General features: G+C 38.8%; 1 protein-coding gene across 1 annotated transcript in view; it reads right to left on the minus strand.

Annotated features, from left to right (window-relative positions):
- IL23R (interleukin 23 receptor) overlaps nt 1-22,215 on the minus strand; it is a 66,683-nt gene that overhangs the window by 16,508 nt on the left and 27,960 nt on the right. The window contains exons 6-7 of the mRNA XM_037044273.1: nt 20,553-20,698; nt 14,480-14,636 (exon numbers count right to left, since the gene is read on the minus strand). Coding sequence (XP_036900168.1) covers nt 14,480-14,636; nt 20,553-20,698 — 303 coding nt within the window. The remainder of the gene's footprint in view (nt 1-14,479; nt 14,637-20,552; nt 20,699-22,215) is intronic.

Genomic DNA, 22,215 nt, shown 5'->3' on the forward strand with positions numbered 1-22,215 from the left:
TATTTGACCTTTTCCAATCCTATTTTTCTTTCTGTGTGTGTGGGTTGGGAGGAGGGGGTTGCCTCTCTTGCACCCCCTACTGGGGACCTGGCCCTCAATCCAGGCATGTTCCTTGAGAATTGAACCTTTGGTTCACAGGCCACCACTTAGTCCACTGAGCTAGCTACTCCAGGCAGGTCTATGTCCTGCCTTTAAAAAAATTAACATATTACATATACTTTACTTTGTCAGTAATTTTTAAAAATGTATATTTTATTATGCTATTACAGTTGTCCCATTTTTCCTCCTTTATTCCCCTTTACCCTGCACACCCACTCCCACCCACATTTCTTCTGTCCCCTTAGTTCAAGTCCATGGGTCATACATATATGTTCTTTGGCTTCTCCATTTCCTATACTACACCAGCATAATGTAAACCTCTTAACCTCTGCCTGTCTATTTTGTTCCTACCACTTATGCTTCTTATTCCCTGGACATTTTCCTCCCATTCTCCCCCCACCCCATCCTTCCTGATAACCCTCCATGTGATCTCCATTTCTGTGATTCTGTTGCTGTTCTAGTTGTTTGGTTAGTTTGTTTTTGGTTTTTTTTAGGTTTGGTTGTTGATAGTTGTGAGTTTGTTGTCATTTTACTGTCCATATTGTTGATCTTCTTTTTCTTAGATAAGTTCCTTTAACATTTCATATAATAAGGGCTTGGTGATGATGAACTCCTTTAACTTGACCTTATCTGAGAAGCACTTTATCTGCCCTTCCATTCTAAATGAAAGCTTTGCTGGATAGAGCAATCTTGGATGTAGGTCCTTGCCTTTCATGACTTGAAATACTTCTGTCCAGCCCCGTCTTGCCTGCAAGGCTCCTTCTGAGAAATCAGCTGACAGTCTTATGGGAACTCCTTTGTAGGTAACTGTCTCCTTTTCTTTTGGTGCTTTTAAGATTCTCTCCTTCATTTTAATCTTGGGTAATGTAATTATGATGTGCCTTCATGTCTTCCTCCTTGGGTCTAATGTCTTTGGGACTCTCTGAGCTTCTTGGACTTCCTGCAAGTCTATTTCCTTTGACATATTGAGGAAGTTCTCCTTCATTATTTGTTCAAATAAGCCTTTGATTTCTTGCTTTTCCTCTTCTCCTTCTGGCATCCCCATGATTCAGGTGTTGAAATGTTTGAAGATGTCTTGGAAGTTCTAAGCCTCTCCTCAATATTTTGGATTCTTGTTTCTTCATTCTGTTCTGGTTGAATGTTTCTTTCTTCCTTATTCTCTGAACCATTGATTCCCGGTTTCCTTCCCATCCCTGTTGGTTCCCTGTATGTTTTGCTTTATTTCACTTTGTGTAGCCTTCATTTGTTCCTTCATGTTGCGACCAAGCTCAATCAGTTCTGTGAACATCCTAATTACCAGTGTTTTGAAGTGTGCATCTGATACGTTGGCTATCTCTTGGTCACTAAGTTGTATTTTTTTCTGGAGCTTTGATCTGCTCTTTCATTTGGGCCATTTTTTTTTCTCCCAGTGCACTCATTATGCATATCCCAATCCTATTTTTCTTAAAACAGAAATATCTCCTTTTGGTTTCTTTCTAATCTCCCTCTTCTGATAAGCTCAGCTGTTTAAGTGTTATCTCCCCAGTCCAGTTTAGTTCTATGGTTGGAGTTCAACATTATTGGACCAAGCTTAAAGATTTCACTTGAGTTCATACCAGCAGCAAAGCAAAAGGCAATGACCAGACATATCAACAGCACTAGATGCCTGGGGCAAAGAAAAGGACCTGTCAGAACTAACTCATTACCACACCTTGAAAAACAAGTCTAACAATGAATCATTTCATGGGTTACAGTGTCATCCTTGAATCTTAAGGATAGGAGGGTATGCCTATCCTTATTCAAGAGATTAAGGATATGCCTATCCTTATTCAAGATATTCAAGAGATTATCTGTATGCCTAATTCCTAGGCTAGATGTACTTGGTACAAAGAAGGAGAAGAAAGTAAGGATTATAGGTATGGCAATCATATTGTTAAAGGAAAAAGCAAGAAGAGGAAAAGGTAAAAAAAGCAACAGCCACCCAGGAAATTTTCCAAAGTGACATAGACCATACAGAGTCGAGGGTCAGATGCAAAAGTGTAGCAAAACTTTATATGCAGGAATGAGCAACCTCCAAGTTTTACCTGGTGGTTTAAGATTCTTCAAAAGTGCAGCTTTGCTCTCAAGCATAGCATGTACCAATTGTTTTTTTGATATCAGAGAGAGAGAAAGGGAGAGAGAGAGAATCATCAGTTTGTTGTTCCACTTATTTATGCATTTGTTGGTTGATTCTTATATGTGTCCTGACTGGGAATCAAACCTGCAACATTGGCATGTGGAAAAATGTTCTAACCAACCGAGCTACCTGGCCAAGGCATGTACCTGTACTGGAGTCTGAAGAGTCTATTTACATTTGTCATGTTTTTAGTTGTCCAGCACTATGACATTCTTTTTTGTGGGCATCCTAAAATATGTAAGAGGCAGAAGGGCCTCCCACCGTGGATACTTCAAGGGTGCAGAGGCTCCCTCTCCCTGTAGCCATTAAGTAACTACAAGCAGACGACCTAAGTCCAGATCATCACATGCCCTCCTCCCACCACTTGCACAGGATACACTGCTCCAGGAAGCCACTAAGAGTCCAATATGAGTGCAACAGCTACCTCCAGCGTCTGCCAACTCTAGGACTCTGCTAGAACAGGGGTATCCAGGGCACAGGGCAGGCAGTGACACTGGCCACAGTGCCAACTGTAGGTTCTTGCCGGATTCTTCCTAGGCTGCAATTTTGGCTGTGGTTCTGGCTTCTAATGTCCCTTGGATTCTGTTTGTGACCATTTTGACAGCCTTTCCCCTGATTTCTGCCTGTCTCCCCAATAATTCTCTCTCTGCTCAAGAAAACCCAATTGGATTTCTTTTGCTTGCACCACATCACAATGAATAGTAGAAACTGCAATAGTAGGTAGTGGGTGGGTAAGTGAGAAGAAGTGGCTGAACAAATAATGATCACCCAAAGAGGTCTGTGTCCTAATGTCCAGAACGTTTCAGGAGATTACCTTACATGGTCAAAGGAATTTGAGATGGGGAGGTTATTTTAGATTATAGGGTTGGGTACAGTGAAATCACAAGGTCTTTTAGAAAGAAGAAAGGAGAGTCAGAGAAAGAGATTGAAGATGCTGTGCATCTGGCCTTAAGATGATACCACAAGCCAAGAAATGCAGGCAGCCTCTAGAACCTGGAGAAGACAATGAAACAGATTCTCTCTTAAAGCCTCCAGAAGTTACATAGCCTACTAATATCTTGTTTATAGCCCAATGATACTGATTTTGGAATTGTCACCTCCAGAATGATAAGATAATAAATTTGTACTGTTTTGAAGCTACTAAGTTTGTAATAGCTTGTTATGTGAGCAACAGGATACTAATACAGGAGATTATTACTTTCTCATGGAAAAGCATAATCTTTAGTCTCTATCAATGGATTGCAAACTTCTGAGAGACTGTGAAGTTCTTTTGAGTTTTTCTTTAATTCTACAGAACTCTGGTGGTTTATTAGAGGCAGGAACCCCCAAAAGAAGAAATAGGTGCAGAAGAAGAGTCTAAAATGATTAGTATGTTGAGGGACATTGTATATCTATTTTACCCAGTTTAGTAACCATAAATCTACAGGTTTATAAACCACTTCAATATTAATGAAAAAGAAATCCCTAATTACAAACAGCAGAATTTTTGAAAAGTATATTCTGTGTGCTACCCTCTAAATTCATTACATTTAATATCACTTATACTTAGTTGCATTGATACAACTTTTTTCTTTTAGTCACTAAAAGCCCTAAAAAATGAATAAGAATCTTTACAGGCTCATTGTTAATGCAATAACCAGCAGTTTTGTGAGAACAAAATACAGTGTGGTTTAATATCTTGCTCATACTTGCCTTCCTTTGGAGAACTGTCAAAAAGAAGAAGATGAAGAAGATGACGATTTCTCTGGGAAACTTTTCTACTGCAAGTAGCGACTCAAGCAAGTTAATTAGTCATTATGAAATATGACTGCCCTTCCCTCAGGCCTCTGACTTGTCATTAAAGAGATTACAGAGCCCACACCTTCTCTTCTTCACAAAGGGACCTGTATTACAGTGCAGAACTGACAACACTCCTGCCTCGAAGTGTCCCTTTCACCTTTTCTTCACCTTGGTAGTGGTGACTTTAAGGAATTGACTTTCACATTTTCAACACTGGTTTTCTATGCTGACAAATTATCTTTCCCTCTTGGGGGCTCTTTCTGTACTGCTTAAAGACCCCAGAAGTTTTTACTTGGTGGTCTAGAAGCTCCAACTTCAGCAGCCCTTAGTGGTTCTTAGAGCCTCAGTTGAAACCTCACATCCAGAGGCAGGGCAGGGGCCAGACAGAGGAGTACTGTGCAGTGTGATGGTTCACTGGGACAATGGTCTCCCATCCCATGTGTCTGGGGTCTCCCAGGCTTCTGAAGTGGGCTGGGATGGTGAGTGATTCAGGGAGCAGTGGGCAGGAGAAAGAGGAATCAGAGAGGTGACCAGATAGTACAAGAGATAATAGCCTGAGGTTCTCACATGCCAACTTTTCTCTGGCCCCTCCCCTCAAAACCACTAATAATACTGATTCTTCCGATCCAAGAACATGGAATATCTTTTCATTTATTTGCATCTTCTTCAATTTCTTTCATCAGTGTCTTACAGTTTTCAGTGGATAGATCTTTTACCTTGGTTAAATTAATCTTAAGTATTTTGTTGTTTTTGGTGCTATTATAAATGACATTGTTTTCTTAATTTCTCTTTCTGATAGTTCCTTGTCAGTATATAGAAGTGCAACTTATTTTTGTATATAGATTTTTTTAACCTGAAACTTTACTGAATTTGTTTTGGTTTATTTTTTAATTTGTTTATTAGTTCTAATAGTTTTTTCTTGGTGGAGACTTTAGGGTTTTTATGTGTATAAGATTATGTCATTTGCAAAAACCAGAGTTTTACTTTTTTAATCAATTTATATATTTTTAATTTCTTTTTCTTGCCTAATTGCTCTGGTTTGGATTTACAGTGCTGCATTAGTAGAAGTGGTGAGAGTGGGCATCCTTGTCTTGTGCCTGATCTTCAAGAGGAATCTTTTAGTGTTTTACGATTATGTTGTAAATGGCCTTTATTAGGTTGAGGTACATTCCTTCTATACCTAGTTTGTTGAGTACTTTTACCATGAAAGGCTGTTGAATTTTGTCAAAGGCTTTTCTGCATCTATTGACATGATCATATCACTTTTATCCTTTGTTTTGTTAATGTGGTGTATCACATTTATTGATTTGCATACGTTGAACCATTCTCACATGCCAGGGATAAACAAACCCTACTTGGTTGTGGTGTATGGTCTTTTTAATGTGCTCCTTAATTCTGTTCAGTTCTTTCTGCATATCCTGCCCACTCCCAAGATTATTGGCACTTGTCCCTCTTAAAAGGTATGTCTAACCTTTTGATACAGTGGTTCTTATACTTTATTGCAGAAGTATCACTTGACTAGAGGCTGAGGAATCTGATTTTAAACTAATTTCCAAGCATTCATAATGGGGATGGTCCACACGTCCAACTCTGGGAAGCACTGCTTTCTGGACACTTGACTGAACAGGACCAGCTGGGAAAACACGTGAATTGCCCTATGGTGCTCCTGTCTTGGCCAAGGCCACCTTGCCCTCATCTCTGACTGCCCTATCCCAAGGTTCCTGGAGCCCTGTGGTTTCATTCTCAGCACCTTAACCCAAATCTGCTTCTACATCTTGTATTCATGCCAAAGTAGAAATAATTGATAGTATCTTATGGTTCATTCTTTTATCATGTGTTTTCACTTGCATAAGAAAGACTACATTAAAATGAAGTACTGTTGGAATAGTTTTATTATTAGCTAATGTGTAGAGGAGAATTTGGCTAGGTGGCTGAGGGGTGCTGACCCAGGGCCCTCCTAGGTCTCTCGGGAAGAAAATAGCACAGCTAGTGGAGTGCAGGTGCTAGAATATCAGCCTGAGTTATGCCCTGCCTCTACTATTTTACCGTTTGTTAGCTTCGTACCATTTGGCAAAACTGCATAATCTCCCTGTGTCTCACATCTCTTTCCTCTACACAATTGGAATGATACACTCCTGCAGTGATGAGTAAGGGGCAATTTATATGTAAAATGGTTATCACACTGCCCAACACAGAGAGCATGCAATGAATGTTAGCTGCTATTATTAATTGTCCTGGAGTCACTCTGCATCCAGTCACTTAATTAAACTTTTCCTATTATACCAGCATAGAAAAATACGAGTTCCCAACCCAGAGAAATTTTTGTGTTTGTGAAAGCCTAATATTATATTCTGAGATTGATTTCTTTCTTTTTTTAATTATAAGGTTTTGTTTTCCAGTAAAGTTTAAGCACTCTGAGGAAGGAAAAGAGAATGATAAGTCATCTAACCATTGCTGTGAATGAGTTTGTTTGGTTTCTTTAAGAGATCAAGTTTTTAAAGGCCAAGGAAAGGCACTATCCAGAGGGAAAATGATACAGAAGAATAGTAGGAGCTGTACCTACTTCATGATTTGCCCTGCAGTGCCATCTGGGCATAATTGTGAAAAATCATTGGTGGGTGAGTGTATGTGTGTTTGAGAATTTTCATAACAGTTTATTTGAGCCAAGCTGACAACATATACCAAGAGCAAGATCTCAAATGCTCCTGAGAATAAGAGCCTTGCAAGTTTTTTATGCATTTAAAATTAAGAAAGGAATGTGCATGGAGGTGGGAGAAGGCCAGGCAGGGATTGGATTACAGGATAGGTAACAAGATTATGTGCTCTCTGGAGGGTTAATACCCACTTCAAGGGGTATTACATCTGATATTTCAAAGGTGTGTTAACCTGAATGCACAAGAACAACATACAGGGCTGGCTTAAAACCTTTCACTTATAAAGTTACAGGCCTGGGGAAAACACATTGTTTTGAGATGAATGAATTCAGCTATACACACATAACGGTTTCAGAGAACAAAACAGGAAATTCCTGCATAGAGGGACATTACTGTCTGGGCTGTGTTTCTTCATGAATAAATAAACCTTTATTACTGGGAAAGTTTGGCTGTGCAAAAAACCCCATATCAAACAAGTTGGTTAACTAGAAGTATTACAGAAATTATTTTATTTTTTCAATTGTGAAATAATTCAAACTTCTGTTATGAGGTTTTATTCTTACTGCTTTTATTTATATCTTTATTATAGTGCTATCTAATTTATTTTTTATTAAGCTTTTTTTACTGTCTGTCTTCTCTAGAATTAAGGGATTATTGTCTCTGCTTACTGAAGTTCCAAGTTCCTGGTGCTGGGAAAAGTCTAAATGAACATGAATGACTAAATGAATATCTCTCCATGGATACTTTTTTAAAAAGCAACTGGTATTAAAGATTTACTAATGAGTGATTTGACAATTTGCCTCAAGCATCTTAAATTTTGCTTAACTCTTGAGCCAATGACACCTAAAGACAAAAGGAGAGTTTATACACAAACCTATTCAAAGAAATTTATTGATAAGGGATAAAATGCAATAACCTAGATACTGTTAAAATAGGGAAATGATTAAATAAATTATTGTACGTCCATACATTGGAATGCAGTACAGACATTAAGTAGTTTTTAAAAATTTAACAAGGTAGATTAAGTATAAAAATCAGGATTTAAACAGTATGTATGTGACAGCATTTATCATTAACAAATATACACATAGGAAAAATTAATGTTAGATCCATTTAATTGTAAACAATAGTGATTCCTAGGTTGTATTTTATAATATACTTGCCAGCTTTTACAAATAGAAAAAAAAGAGATATATTTTCAAAAAGATTTAATCTTATCACTTTCCCTAACACTCACTGCTTCTCATTGAATGTATCTTAGAAAGGAATTTGTACCAAAAGAAGTTCATTTCCTCTTAGCTAACATGTTAAACTTGTATAGACATAAGTTTTCAGGGATGTTTAATTTTAACTGGCATTTTTGCCTTAGGTGATTTTTCCTCAGTAAACCAATACTTTAAATTTAGGCTTCTTACAAGGTAGCTGTGTGTTCCTATTCCTGCAATGTAAGGTTTAAGACCTTTACTTTTAAAGCAAATTTGTGGCCTTATGCTTAACTTACCAGTAAACTGTTCCTCCACTTTGATGTAATTGGTTAAAGAAACTGATGAGATTGCTGAGGGCTATAGAAGAAACCTGTGTTCTGGTTTAGGTGCTATTACCCACTAGCAATGTATGATTTAGAAAATCATGCCTCACTTTTCTCATTTGTAAAATGGTGCCAATTATACTACCAAATATGGCTGATGTAAAAGCCAAACAAGATTGTACAGAGTAGTACTTTCTAAGTGGCAAGTAAATGTTAGTTATTAATTTGGACAATCTTGTAAGACAATTCTGCATTTTATTTTTTTAAAGATTGTGCTTATTTATTTTTAGAGAGAGGGAAAGGGAGGAGAGAGGGAGAGAAATATTGATCAGTTGCCTCTCACATGCCCCCAACTGTGGACACCACCTGCAACCTAGGCATGTACCCTGACCGGGAATTGAACCGGTAACCTTTCAGTTCTCAGGCTGGTGGGCAATCCACTGAGCCACACCAGCCAGGGGTCTGCATTTCTTTTAAAAATAATTCAGCTATCGTCTACATGATTATAAAGGGCATCTAAAGTCCTAAGAATTTTAACAATATCAATTTTAGAGAACATTTTCAATTAAAAACTAACTTTTAAAAAAGACTTGGTATTACAAATGATTCCCTTAATAATGTGTTTCTACATCAAAATTATAACTTAACTACAGAACAACCATCATTCATAACTGCCTGAAATCTGGTTGAATGGAAGTCCTACAACTAGGGATTTAAAAAAATAAGCCATATCAAGACTGGTAGGAGGGACAGGGACATGGAATGGGCTTTTTCCATACCCACATGTGTTGGATAAAAATTTGGAGGGGTATCTCAGGGGCAGAGGTACCCCTTGAGGAGTGAGGGCTCCCAGCCTCATACCAAGCCCCTCTGTTCAGGGTTCCAGTGCCAGGAAGAGATGTCTCTATAACTTCCTGCTGTAAAAACCAGTGGTGATTGAAATTGAGGGAAATGAAGGGCTTCTAGAATCCCAGGCAGTTCCCCATAAAGGGTCTGCCCACTAACATGCTTGGACTCACTCCCTCTCAACTGCAGAGTCAGGGCAGCAGCTTGAAAGGCACCAGAGACACATGAAGAAGAACTGAATTGTCTGGCATCAGGAGGAGTAATGGGGGGGGGGGGTGGAAGGGGCAGCCTTCTTCCAGATAGAAGTGCTGGCAGAGACCACTGTTTTTTGGGGTTTTTTTATGATTTGCTCCTCTGACACAGCTGGCAGAGGGGTGCCACCTCTGAAACTCCATTAACCTGGCTCACAATGTTTCCCTGCCCTGTTAATTTCCTGAGGCATGGCCCCACCCAACTTACAAACCCACCCAAGCTGTTTCCAGTGGCTTTTTCATACAAATGGTCTATCTTAGCTCATGCTTCAGATTTTCCAAAAATGTGTCAAACAATTAGCATCTGGCCTTAGCATGCCACATACCCCTTGCTAAGTGGCCCCAGACCCAGCACTAGCAACAGTCAGCTATGGTTCACAGCTTGACCTGGCCTGGGCATCTCTAAGCCAAGCACAAGTAGCCATTTGCAGATCACTTTGTAGCTGATGCTGGGTGGCTCTGGGCAGAACACAGGCAGCAGTTGACTTTCACCTGCTCCTCCTGGGAGGCCCCCAGAGCCAGCACACCCAATAGACTACATCAAAGCACCACCCAGCCACCTCCACAAGCAACGTGGGCCCCTGAGCAGCTGACCCTCCACAAGGTTGGTGGTCATAGCCAGTCCTTGCAGCTAATTGACTTGGGTAAATCCCTCCCAGTGACATGCCAACAGCAATCAAGGCTCAACTACAAGAGGAGGACTGTACTCAGCCCACATGGGAGGCACACCTTGAGGGCCATGCTGGACTAATAAGGGAAGCGGATCCATTGGACCCTATAGGGGACACCTACTACATTAGGCCACACTGCCAAGATTCAGAGCCAAAGTAGCTCTACCTAATATATAGAAACAAACATGGGGAGGATGGCAAAATGACAAGAAAAAGAAACTTCCCAAATGAAAGAACAGATAAAAACTCCAGAAAAAGAACTAAATAAAATGAAGACTAGATGTCTACTAGATGCAGGTTCAAAACACTGGTTATAAGGATGCTCAATGACCTCAGTGAGAACCTTAACAGCATAAAAAAATGATCAATCATAAGGGAAGGATAGAAATGAAGAATAATTTACAGGAAATTAACAGTAGAGAAGGTGAAGTTAAGAATTAAATCAGTGATTTGGAATATAAGGAAGCAAAAAACACTCAATCAAAAGAGCAAAAAAAATCCAAAAAAATGAACATAGTGTAAGGAGCCTCTGGGACAACTTCAAGTGTACCAACATTTGCATAATGGGGGTGTCAGAAGAAGAGTGAGAACAAGAAATTGAAAGCCTATTTTAAAAAATGACAGAAAACTTCCCCAACTTGGTAAAGAAAACAGGCATACAAGTCCAGGAAGTGTAGGGAGTCTCAAACAAGATGACTGCAAAGAGACCTACACCAAGACACGTAATAATAAAAATGAATAAGGTTAAAAACAAAGAGAGAATCTTAAATGCAGCAAGAGAAAAGCAGTTAGTTACCTACAGGGGAGTTCCCATAAGACTGTCAGTTGATTTCTCCACAGAAACTTCTCAAGCCAGAAGGGATTGGCAAGAAATATTCAAATAATGAAAAGCAAGGACCTATAACCAAGAATACTTTACCCCACAAAAGTATATTTAGAATTGAAGGACAGATAAAGAGCTTCTGAGACAAGAAAAAGCTAAAGGACACCACAAACCAGTATTATATGAAATGTTAAGGGGTCTTCTTTCAGAATAAAAAGGGGGAAAGATCAAAATAATGAACAACTAAATGGCAGTAAATACATATTTATCAGCAATTGAATCTCAACAAACAAATAAATGAACAGGCAAAACAGAAACAGAATCATACACAGACAGAACATTTTGATGGTTGCCATATGGGAGAATGCTTAAGGGGATTGGTGAAAAAGTAAAGGAATTAAGAAATACAAATTTGTTATTACAGAATAGTCATGGGAATATAAAGTGCAGTATAGGGAATATAATTGATAATCTAATAATTATGTATGGTATCATGTGGGTGAGAGATTTATCAGGATGATCACTTAGTAAGTTATTCAATGTTTAATCACTGGGGTGTATACATGAAACTAATATAATTAATGTATATCTACTGTAATTGAAAAATAAAAAAATAATAGTGTTTTTCTCATATTTGGGCTTTAGGGGGTACCAAAAGAACTTTTAAGCCAGTCTTTGGTTCTTGGCTTTCTCTAGATGCTAACAATCACCAATATTTATAATTTACATTAAAGTGCTTGGAAAAACATCAGAAACAATTACAAGATGTTATAATACAGATAATATTAACAACAGTGTGATTATAATTAAGTTCTTCAGTTTTGAAAAGAAAAAATAAATCTAGTGTACAAGCTACCTACAGTAGGAAGACATCTTAAGGAAAATGAAGCCATTATGGAATATTACGTCAATTACAATGATTTATTTTATTGTTTGCTTCCCACTAAAGTCTATTTGATGAGTTGTGTGAGGACTTCCTGTCTAGATGGCAGTGTCAGTAGACAAGGCTTGCATCCTCCAACAACTACATCAAAATTACAAAATATAGAACAACCATCACTCAGAACTGTCAAAAATTGAGTTCAGTGGAAATCTGACAACTATGGAATTAAAGAAACCACATCCATCCAGACTGGTAGGAGGGTGGAGATGTGGAATGGGTTGATGTCACATCCATGTGCCGTGGATAAACACTGAGGAGGGATGTCTTGGGAGTGAGGAGTCCTATACCAACCCCAGGCCCCACAGCCCTGGGTTCCGGGGCCAGGAAGGTAAGTCCCCTCAACTTCTGGCTGCAAAAAACCCAGCAGGGATTGAGTTGGTGGAAGAAACTTCTGGAGATTCAATCAGTTCCTCTTAAAGAACCCCCACACAGGCTCACCTACTCAGACTCACTCCCTCTGAGCTCTAGCATCAGAGTAGCAGCTTGAAAGGCACCAGTGGCACACAGGGAGGAATTGAAGTACCTGGCATCAAGGTGAGCAGAGGCCATTGTCCTTTTGCTGAACCCTCCCACCACAGAGCTGGCAAGCTGGTGCCAGATCTGAGACTCCATCAACCTGGCTAATAGTGTTCGCCCTGCACTGGAGACCTAATGAGACTCTGTCCCCACCAATTTATGGGCCCACCCAACCTGCTTTTCCATATAAATGGCTGATCTTTGCTCCTGATTCACAACTTCCTAAGTCCTCTCAAACAAACAACAGCTGGCCTCAGTGAGCTCCAGGCCCAGAACTAGCAGCAGCCAGTCTAGATTCTCAGATTGGCCTCATCAGGTAATCTCCAAGCCCAGCACAAGTAGCAGCCATCTCAGATTGCTTTACAGTTTAGGCAGGGTGGTGACAGGCAAAACACAGCTTGGGGCCAGCCTTGCCCTGCACCACCTAGGAAATCTCAGAGCCTACACACCCAGTGGACAGCTACAGACCACACTGGAGCACCACCATCCTGCCCCTGCACAGCTGATCCCCCATTTCGGGCAAACGAAGGTGGTCATTGGTCACAGCCAGTCCTTGCAGCTGACTGGCCTGGGTAAATCCCTCCCATTGACCTGCCAAAAGCAATCAAGTTTCAACTACAAGATGAGAGGGTACTCAGCCCACATGAAGGGTGCACCTTGAGTACCCAGCTTGTGTGACAGGAGAGGTCATGCCACTGGACCCTACGGGATACCTACTACATTAGGCCACACTACCAAGACATGGAGTCAAAGCAGTTCTACCTCAAACACAAAAATAAACACGAGGAGGCTGCCAAAACAAGGAGACAAAGAAACGTGGCCCAAATGAAAGAGCAGATCAAGACTCCAGAAAAAGAGCTAAATGAAATGTAGATTAAGCAATCTATCAGATGCAGAGTTCAAAATAATTATTTAAGAAAAAGATCAAAACTGAACAGTAAAATAGCAAAAATACATATTTATGAACAACTAAATCTAAAAATCAAACTCAGCAAACAAGAAGAACAGAGACAGAATCATGGAGATGGAGAGTGTTTTGATGGATGCCCAATGGGAGGGGATTTGGGTGAGTGGGTGGAGGTGAGGGGATTAAGAAGTACAAATAGGTGTTCTGTGACTGGACAGTCACAGAATAGCCATGGAGATGCAAAGTACAGTGTAGGAAATGGAGTGGCCAAAGAATTTACAGGCATGACCAATGGATGTGACCAATGGTGGGGGATTACCTGAGGGAGTGGGGGTGCACTGGATGGAGAGGGAAAAGAGGGAAAAATCAGGACAGCTGTAATAGCATAATCAATAAACTATAATTAAAAAATAAAAACAATTGCGTGCACAGAAAATAAGCCTACTTGGCTAAGATTTCATTGAATTGGATGTGTAAATAACTGGAATATTAAACCAATAATACTAAAAGCAGAGGAATATCTTAAGGTAAACAACAGCTCATCCAGATTTTATTGAGAAAAAATTTAATAATCCCATACTTGAGTGCTTTGACTCTTTCTAATTGTTTTGTATAGTAGATTACAAGTATTTATTGATATGATTTTATTTGTTTCTCTTTTAGGAGAATATATTTATCAGAGTGACCTAAACCGTTGAATGTAACTCTCAGTACTGTTTTGTTTTGTTTTTCAAAGCAAGGTCTTAGGTTATTATATGCCTACAATCACCCAGGATGTTTGTAAGAAATGCTAGCGCTTGAGCAAACTCCCACTCCCACTACCTGAGACCTGTGAAGGAGGGATGGTGAACATGCATACCAGGTGTTTTTTTTTAAAAGACCATACTTATTTATTTTTAGAGAGAGGGGAAGGGAGAGAGAAAGGGAAGGAGAGAAACATCAATGTGGGGTTGTCTCTCATGCATCCCCCTACTGGGGACCTAGACCACAATCCAGGCATGTGCCCTGAGTGGGAATCGAACTTGTGACCCTTTCATTTGCAGGCCAGAGCTCAGTCCACTGAGCCACACCAGCAAGGGCCCAGGTGGTTTTTATTGTTTTTTATGCCCAGGAATATTTGAGAACCGTTACATAAGTTGTAGTCAGCCTAACAAAATCAAAGCAATATGACAATTTAAGTGTTACCACCTGCCCTAGAACAGTGTTGTCAATGTTGATAGAAATCAAGAAGAAAAAATATATATAATTAGAAGAAAGATAGAGGTCAAAAGGAAAGCCTAAGAGATTAAATATATAAATACACTCACCTCTTTCAGGTGTTTTGTGAAAAAAGGGTGAACTCCAGGACTGCCAGTAGTTTTTACCTGCTTCTCGACACCTCACTTGAAATACATATTCAGTGTTTGGCTCCAGATAGAATGTTGACAGTGGCGCATGTGTGAAATTGGTGTCAAATTCCTTAACCTGAGATGGATGAATAATAATAATGAAATGATACAATGTGTTTTTAAAACAATTATTTCATTTAGCAAAAATGCATGGAGCACCTGATATGTTTCAGGCACTTTTCTAGAGCCCAAGAAAACAAAAAGGAACAGGTTATTTTATGTGAACCATGGCCATAAGTAATTAAATACATGTTATTTAATATTAAAAATGGAGTACACATTGTATCAGACAACTCTCTCAAGATTTTATTATTTTTTAAAGATTTTATTTATTTATTTTCAGAGAGAGGACAAGGGAGGGAGAAGGAGAGGGAGAGAAACATCAGTGCATGATGGGCTGCCTCTTACATGCCTCCAACTGGGGACCTGGCCCCACTACCCAGGCATGTGCCCTGACTGGGAATGGAACTGGTGACCTTTTGGTTCACAGGCCAGTGCTCAAACCACTGAGCCACACCAGCCATGGCTCAAGATATTAAATTTCAAGAAAGTCAAAATATAATATATCCTTAATTTTGAGATAGCTGATTATAATGGGTTAGAAGAAACAGGGGACCTGTTAGCAGAATTTTTTTTACTTCAGTCTCTCATTTCTGCTCTCTCTCTGTTCTCTCTGCAGTGGGATATATAGATCAATAACTGTTCATGAATAATGAAATAATTTCACTTGCTAATGATGACTTTCAGAAAAAATTACTCATAAGCTAAGTTGGTAAATTGGTCCTTATTGCAGATTTATGCAAATTCTACAAAACCTATTATGTTTATGTATGTATAAGAGAGAAAATAAAACATTGAAGAAAGTTGAACTGTAAAAATCCAATGGAAGAGAAGTAAGAAAATAGCTGAGGTGTAAACTTACAAATCATTTTCTGGGTCATTGCAACCTGTTCTAAAACATAATAAAAAATGACCCCATGCTGTTTCAGATAGGAGAGAGAAACCAGGCATTTATACAGCACCTCCAGTGTGTTGTGGTAAATGGGTTTAGTGAAGAAAGCGAAGCATGATTGAAAGGAATGCATAAAATACGTCTAGAAATGCATTTATGCAGCAACTGGCAGAAAACAGTTATTACACACTCATGGAAGAGAAAGTTAAAACTAATGAGATTATTTTAAAGTAAGATATCAACCACATTTAGGGATTGTTGTTAAAAACCCATCTTAAAAAAAAGAACAATCTTAACATAAATCTTGAAAACTTGCAATACATTGAAAATATAAAACTCAGGAAAGTATCTGTATTGGGGATGTCATGCTCCCTGAAAGATACCATTCAGGGTTTCTATAAGCCATATCTCTACCCATGGCCCTTGGGATTTTCTGCTACGTAAATGCGACTGGTCACCCCTGGAGTTGCCTGGAATCCAGGAGAGATTTTACTTGTGCCAAAAGTTTGACTTTCAAATGCATTCTGCTTCATATTAGCTGATCTTAGAAGGGAATTATTATTCTCCAATATGTTTCTTGCCATTACATTTATAGATACTGTAAGTCCTCTTAAAGAAGTGCCCTGAAGTACAACCAGAATTCTAAACGAGAAAGAAGAATTTTTCAGAACTGTTAACAGTTTTTTTCTATCGCAAGGCAAACCAGGTGACTGCTTAGGGCCTTGTAACCACAAGATGACACCCCTAGATGACATTTTCAGAGCCCCAGATGAACATCGAGAGCTAGACCTGAGTGCCTGTGGGAAGGATAGGATCTCAAGTACAAGAAACAAAACTTTGTTTTTGTATAGCCCTTAATTTCTAGTTAGGCCCTCAGTTCTGAAGGTGAGGGTGTGGAAACGAAATCTCCATCAGTGTGAAGTACCTCTTGTTTTAGGGTTACATCTAAGTTTCTGGGAGCATCCTTGGGTGGAGGGAAGGAGAATCTAAAACCTGTTCAGAGTTCCGTGATCCTGACTTCCTCCCTCTCCAAAGTTGCCTGTGGCTCAGAGCAAACAGCTCCTTCTCAGTGACTCACCAGTGTCTTAACTCTTTGGGTTCCTCCCTCTTGCCCCTGGCCCTGGCCAGTTTGCACTCTTAGGCTCCGGTAATGTTTATGTAGTGTTTGGTGGAGGAGGAAAGGGGCATGATTATTGGAGAACTTAGTCATGACTACTCACATGTTCTTCCAAGTCTTCTGTCCTTTCGCCAGCATTTACACTTTTGAAATTTGAAGGCCAAGGATTTGACCCTCTGCTATCTGGGCACTGTTTTATTTGCTTTTCCAGGAAGGGAATGAATGCTTGGTTTTGTGTAAAACATAAGCTAAGAATGGTTTTTACAGTTTTTACATGGTTGGAAGGAAAAACTAAAAGAAGCCTATTTTATGGTACACAAAAATTATATAAAAGTCAAATTTTAGTGTCTAAAAACAAAATTTTACTGGAATGCAACAATGTCTACTCACTTACTGTCCTTAGCTATTTCCATGCTGCATGGCCAAGTGCAGTAGTTGAGACAGAGATCTTACAGGCTGCAGAGCCAAACTGTTTACTGTTTGGCCCCTGAATAAAAAGTTTGCCAGTGCCCTGGTCTTGTACAATTAGAAAAATGAGTAACCACTAATGCATTCACTCAAACTTACAGGGAAGATTTCCCTAAATTACCGCCTCTTCTGTTGGGACTCATAAAGGCAAATAATACTACTACTAATAGCTACTGTTTCAAAATTATGTGAACTAAACATTACAAGGATCAATGTAGGTACAAAAATGATTATGGAACAGCCTTGCCTTCCAGGGGCTCACAGTTAAAGGATGGAGAAATATGCTTGTAAACAGTTAAGTATATACAATGTGGCAAATGGTCCTGAGAGAGGATCCACAGCAGTGGGCAAGGATTGCTGCTGATGACTGTGAGCTCAATTTCTGACACACGTTTGATACGCCAGGGAGGCAGCCCAGGAAGATAATCAAGTAGGTCAATATTTTCCCCACGGTATCAGCCTGTTGGGATTGCCTGAAGGGCTGGCTGACACCTCACAGTCTACATGCAGCTTAGCTGAAAGCGGCTGAAAAGCATTCTCAATGCATTGATCTTGATTTTCAGGTACTTCTGCTGCCCTACTAAGGTGGCTGCATGGCTCCCCTGGAGATTAAGATGAAGAGTAAGAGTAGCTGCCCCAGTGTACTAGATTAACTCTGTTCCAGGCTCTGGGCTATCTTCATACAGCACTTGATCGTCCCCATGACCTTATGAGGTAGGTGCTTATCTTGTTCCTATTTTAGCTATGAGAATAATGAGGCACAGAGGAGATAAGGAGCTTGCCCAAGCTTGTACGACTAGAGAGGCAGAGCCAGGCTTTGAACTCTAGAGCCTGTGTGCTTAGTCACCAGGCCTTCCTGGTAGCCGCTTGCCATTTGAAATAAAGAACCTTCCTCTATCAGCATCTGCTGGAGGCAAAGCCAAGGTTGAAGAGCAAACCTGTAGTCCTTTGTGTCCTCCCACTGTTCTGGACTCTAACTTCCTGTCTCTCTACATGGGGGCAAAGACAACAGTTTATGCATGATCCAGACAAAATTGATGGGGTAGTGAATGTAAAGCACAAAACTTCCTTTTGGTTATTACTGACTGGGCTGAGGTCATAATAATTCACCTTTTCCTGTGTGAGTAGTTACATTTGGAAGAATCATGGTAGAAGGGATAAGGATATGGATTTTGGATCAAAATCTGTTTTTTCATTTTCCAAATATTTGGGGGGTATCCAAAGTGATGTAAGTTTGTTGAAAGGCACTTAGTTCCTAACAGTGTAAAGTTTGGAGAACCCGGCTTAAACTCCTCTGAGCCCGTTCTGTGTGGAGGTAATAGTGCCCATCACAGAAAATTGTCATGAAGGTTAAATGGGATAATAAATCCCCTTTCAGCTCCTTCATTTGCCTGCTGCTGGTTGAAGAGAAGGTTTTGAAGAGTGAGCACAAATTCACAGGTTACCCAGTCCCACAATGAATGGCCCTTGTAGCTCCACCAGGGGGAGCAGAGAACGAAAGTTTCCACCAAAAAACAGTTGGTTTCTGAAACCCTGTTCAGAGATACTGATGATATAATTCCTTTATATTTCCTAAACACTCTTACAGCAGCCTATTGCCTCCTCCTACTATGCCAAATAAGGGAGTTTTCATATTTTCAGCATTGACTTATGACTGTGACATTACGCAAGGGTCCCGAGTGTCCTATGGAGCAAGACTCTGTTAATTCAAAATTCAAGACTCAAGAATTTCATTTAGGTTGTTTTCGAATTTATCTAAATTCCACAGAGGCAAAAGACTGTCTGTGGATTTTTGTTCATTGTTTACCTCACTTGTCCCAGGTTGAAGTCTGGGGTTGCTGCGTGCAACCCAGATGCTGTAATTATCTAGTCAAGGAGTCCAGCAGGATCTCCACTTGGTTATTCACCAAATGACACAGCACATGGACTTGCACCTAAGTGTAATCTAAACGACTTTGAAGTTCACATTTCTGGTGTAAATGAGCAAAGGTAAATAAACAACTTGAGATCAGTAATTTATTTTTAAAGAGCTATGTTTAAAGGATGTTAGGAAGTCAGTATAGTTTGACCCTCATCTTCTTCACACTCTTTAAGCACCCTGTTCTAAGCAAAACTGATGCTCAGAATGATCGGGCTGAAGCAGAAGAAGGCTTTGGAGTCACGCTAATCACCAAAGATTAGCGTTAAATACATATCATTTTCACCCCTGAAAACTGGTGAATTCATACCTAAACTTATTTTGAGAGGGGATTATTTTATTTTATTTGGATGAGTGTTTAATCCACCATCTTCACCCAGAACTTTCTTTTTTTCTTTCCTTCTTTCCTTCCTCCCACCCTCCCTTCCCTTCTCTTCCCCCCTCTCTTTCTGTCTCTCTCTCTCTTTCATTTTTTCTTCTTTTCCATTCCCACTTTCTTCTTTGCCAATCACCAGCTTGTTCTCTATATCTATGGGTCTGTTTCTGTTTTGTTTTCTGTCTTTCTTTGTTTTGTATTTTTTAGAGTTCACGTATATGTAAAATCATATTATTTGTTTTTCTCTGTCTGACTTATTTCACTTAGCATAATACCCTCTAGGTCAGTCCATGTAGTCACAAATGGCAAGATTTCATTCTTTTTAATTGCTGAGTTAACATCAATATTTCATTGTATATATGCCACATCTTCTTTATCCATGTATCCATCATATATGATAAATAATTCTCAATTAAGCAAAGCCAGACAACTCCATTTCTTAATTACTTTGACTGAATGGTAGTTTATTGTAATTTTAAAATAACATTGCATTTCTTTTCAAATACCCCAAATTTGAACTTTTTTCTCAGACTAGTGTTACTCAATAGTTTAAATTAGTGAGTTTTTATTAATGTTCACAGGTGCTTTTATTAATGAGCCTATGCCACTCCAAAGACACTCAGTGACTTGCCATTGGTATCTAAGGATGATTATTTTGTTTGGATATTCACTTTTTAACCTTATGCATATCTAAGCCTGAGGCCTGTACTAGTTACAAATCTTACATTTTGAATTACATGGTTTTTTTTGTTTAAAAAAAGACATCTATAAATCTGAAGTTCTTTTTGAACAGTTTTTCTTCTTCTGGATGCCTGTTAAATTTCAGCATAGAATCCTTAAATTTTATATTCATGATCTCTGATATAAATTTCACCTTAGGACACTGAAGTACAAGGAACCAAGTAGATGGAAATCTCTTAGCTGGACATTTGTCTGTTTAGAAATTTACAAAAGGCAAGAGGACCCTTTCTGCTCAGAAAACATCTCTATGGAAGCACAGCATCATTATTAAAAGTAGAGTGGTTTGACTATCCCACAAAGAATCAGATAAAAACATGTAAATCAATAGATCATTGTAGTAAATTCACCATGGTTGTTGACTGTTGGTTGGCTATTTTTTCAATTCACTTACATGTTAAAGAACAGTGAAAGTTAGCTTACATTCCAAGTTTGGTTTGTTGTGACCTTGTATCTCATTTCACAGGAAACCTTTTCAATTGTTGATTGACTATTCCAATGAATTATGGTCTTGGGCACTGTAGTATTTATATCCTCCGCCCTGAAAATGGTGGGTGCAGAAGGTATCACTAGAAAAAAACAAAAACAAAACCCCAGCAACTTAAAACTTGCCTAGGGAAAAATGTGTAACTTTTCATCAATCTATAGACATGTTAAAATCAAAGTACTAAAAAAATTTTGTAATCTAATTAATGATTAATTTTTTTCTGGTTTTCTATTCTGTTATGTAGGAGAAAATTATGGCTGTTAAGTAAAATTTCATTTATTCAGCCCATTCTTCAGTTCTTTTAAAAGGAACTCTAACGTTCTTGTCTTTCCCCCCACCTCCCACACCCTTATAATCATAACTAATGAAATTCCAGAGCCTGGCCTTATTAACAGAGTGTAAAATAGAAATAAAGGAGGTAGCTCTTCTTTCTTGCTTCTGTTTAGGGAGAGATGACATTTTCATCTTAAATTTAGTTCAAAGATTGATTCGATAAATTATTAAGTTTAAACCTTTTACAATAATATTTTTATTTTACAGTGTTATATGGAAATTTGTATGAATCTTTACATTTATTGCTAACTTGTTTTATTCTTCATTAAAATAAACCTGTACTTGAAAGTAGATTTGAACAAAGCAAGTCTCACAATACTCTTTAAGACTTTACCAATTGTTGATTTGTTCTCTGATAATAACTTTCAAAATGGAACTGAAATTCTGGTTGGTTATCTTACTAGTACTTTTGTTTATTAGGAGTACTGGTATAACTGAAATATCTATATTTCTAAAATGTATAAATATTTACAAGTGTGTTCTGTCTGAACAGAATAGAATCATTGGCACTTTCCATTTCTCTTATATGCACACTTAGAACAATAAAAATCTATGACTTTGCTAGATGTATTATTTAACAAAGAACTCAGGAGTCTCTATGTATGTTTTTAAGGACCCTTCTTAGAGTTTAATGTCCTCTGTGAAATTTATTTTCTTTTCATATATTCTAAATTTATAAAGTACTCTTTGGGAAATTTTTTGTTTTATTATTAACTATCATCTAAAATTGTGTTCATAGGTATATAATTTATAGAGAAATACAAAAATTAAAAACTTGCTCTCTAGTAGCACAGTCTTAGAATGAAATCCTTGAGCTAAACCTAGCATAGGACGGAAATAGTAGTAGCATAATTAGTCTAATTAAAGAGCTACTGTACTGAAATTTTATCATCTGAATATCACACTTGATTTGCTTTTACTATTATAAGCTTCTTGTAAGAAGAATCAGTATTCAGAGATTTCTAGAGTCAGGGGAGTGGACCCCATCTGGGCATTCTGAGCAAGCTAACATTATGCAGGGACGTGGACCTCTTTGGGGGCTCTGGGACCAGTTGGGACCACTCAAGCACCCTCAGGGCTGCAAGTTTTTCACCTCTCCTGTCTCCCACCTCTAAGTTTGGCCTGCCACTGGTATAACAGCACAAGCATTCTTTTGCAGAAAGAAATAGTCTGGAAAAGAACCAAAATTCTCTTTAGTCCTATGAGACATGCAGGTTGTAGTAAGTCATATTTAAGATAGAGCCTTAGCACAAGGCATGTCAATGC

The sequence above is a fragment of the Sturnira hondurensis genome, unplaced genomic scaffold (assembly GCF_014824575.4).
Source record: "Sturnira hondurensis isolate 20B ecotype Veracruz unplaced genomic scaffold, ASM1482457v3 Scaffold0000648, whole genome shotgun sequence".
Lineage (NCBI taxonomy): Eukaryota > Metazoa > Chordata > Mammalia > Chiroptera > Phyllostomidae > Sturnira > Sturnira hondurensis.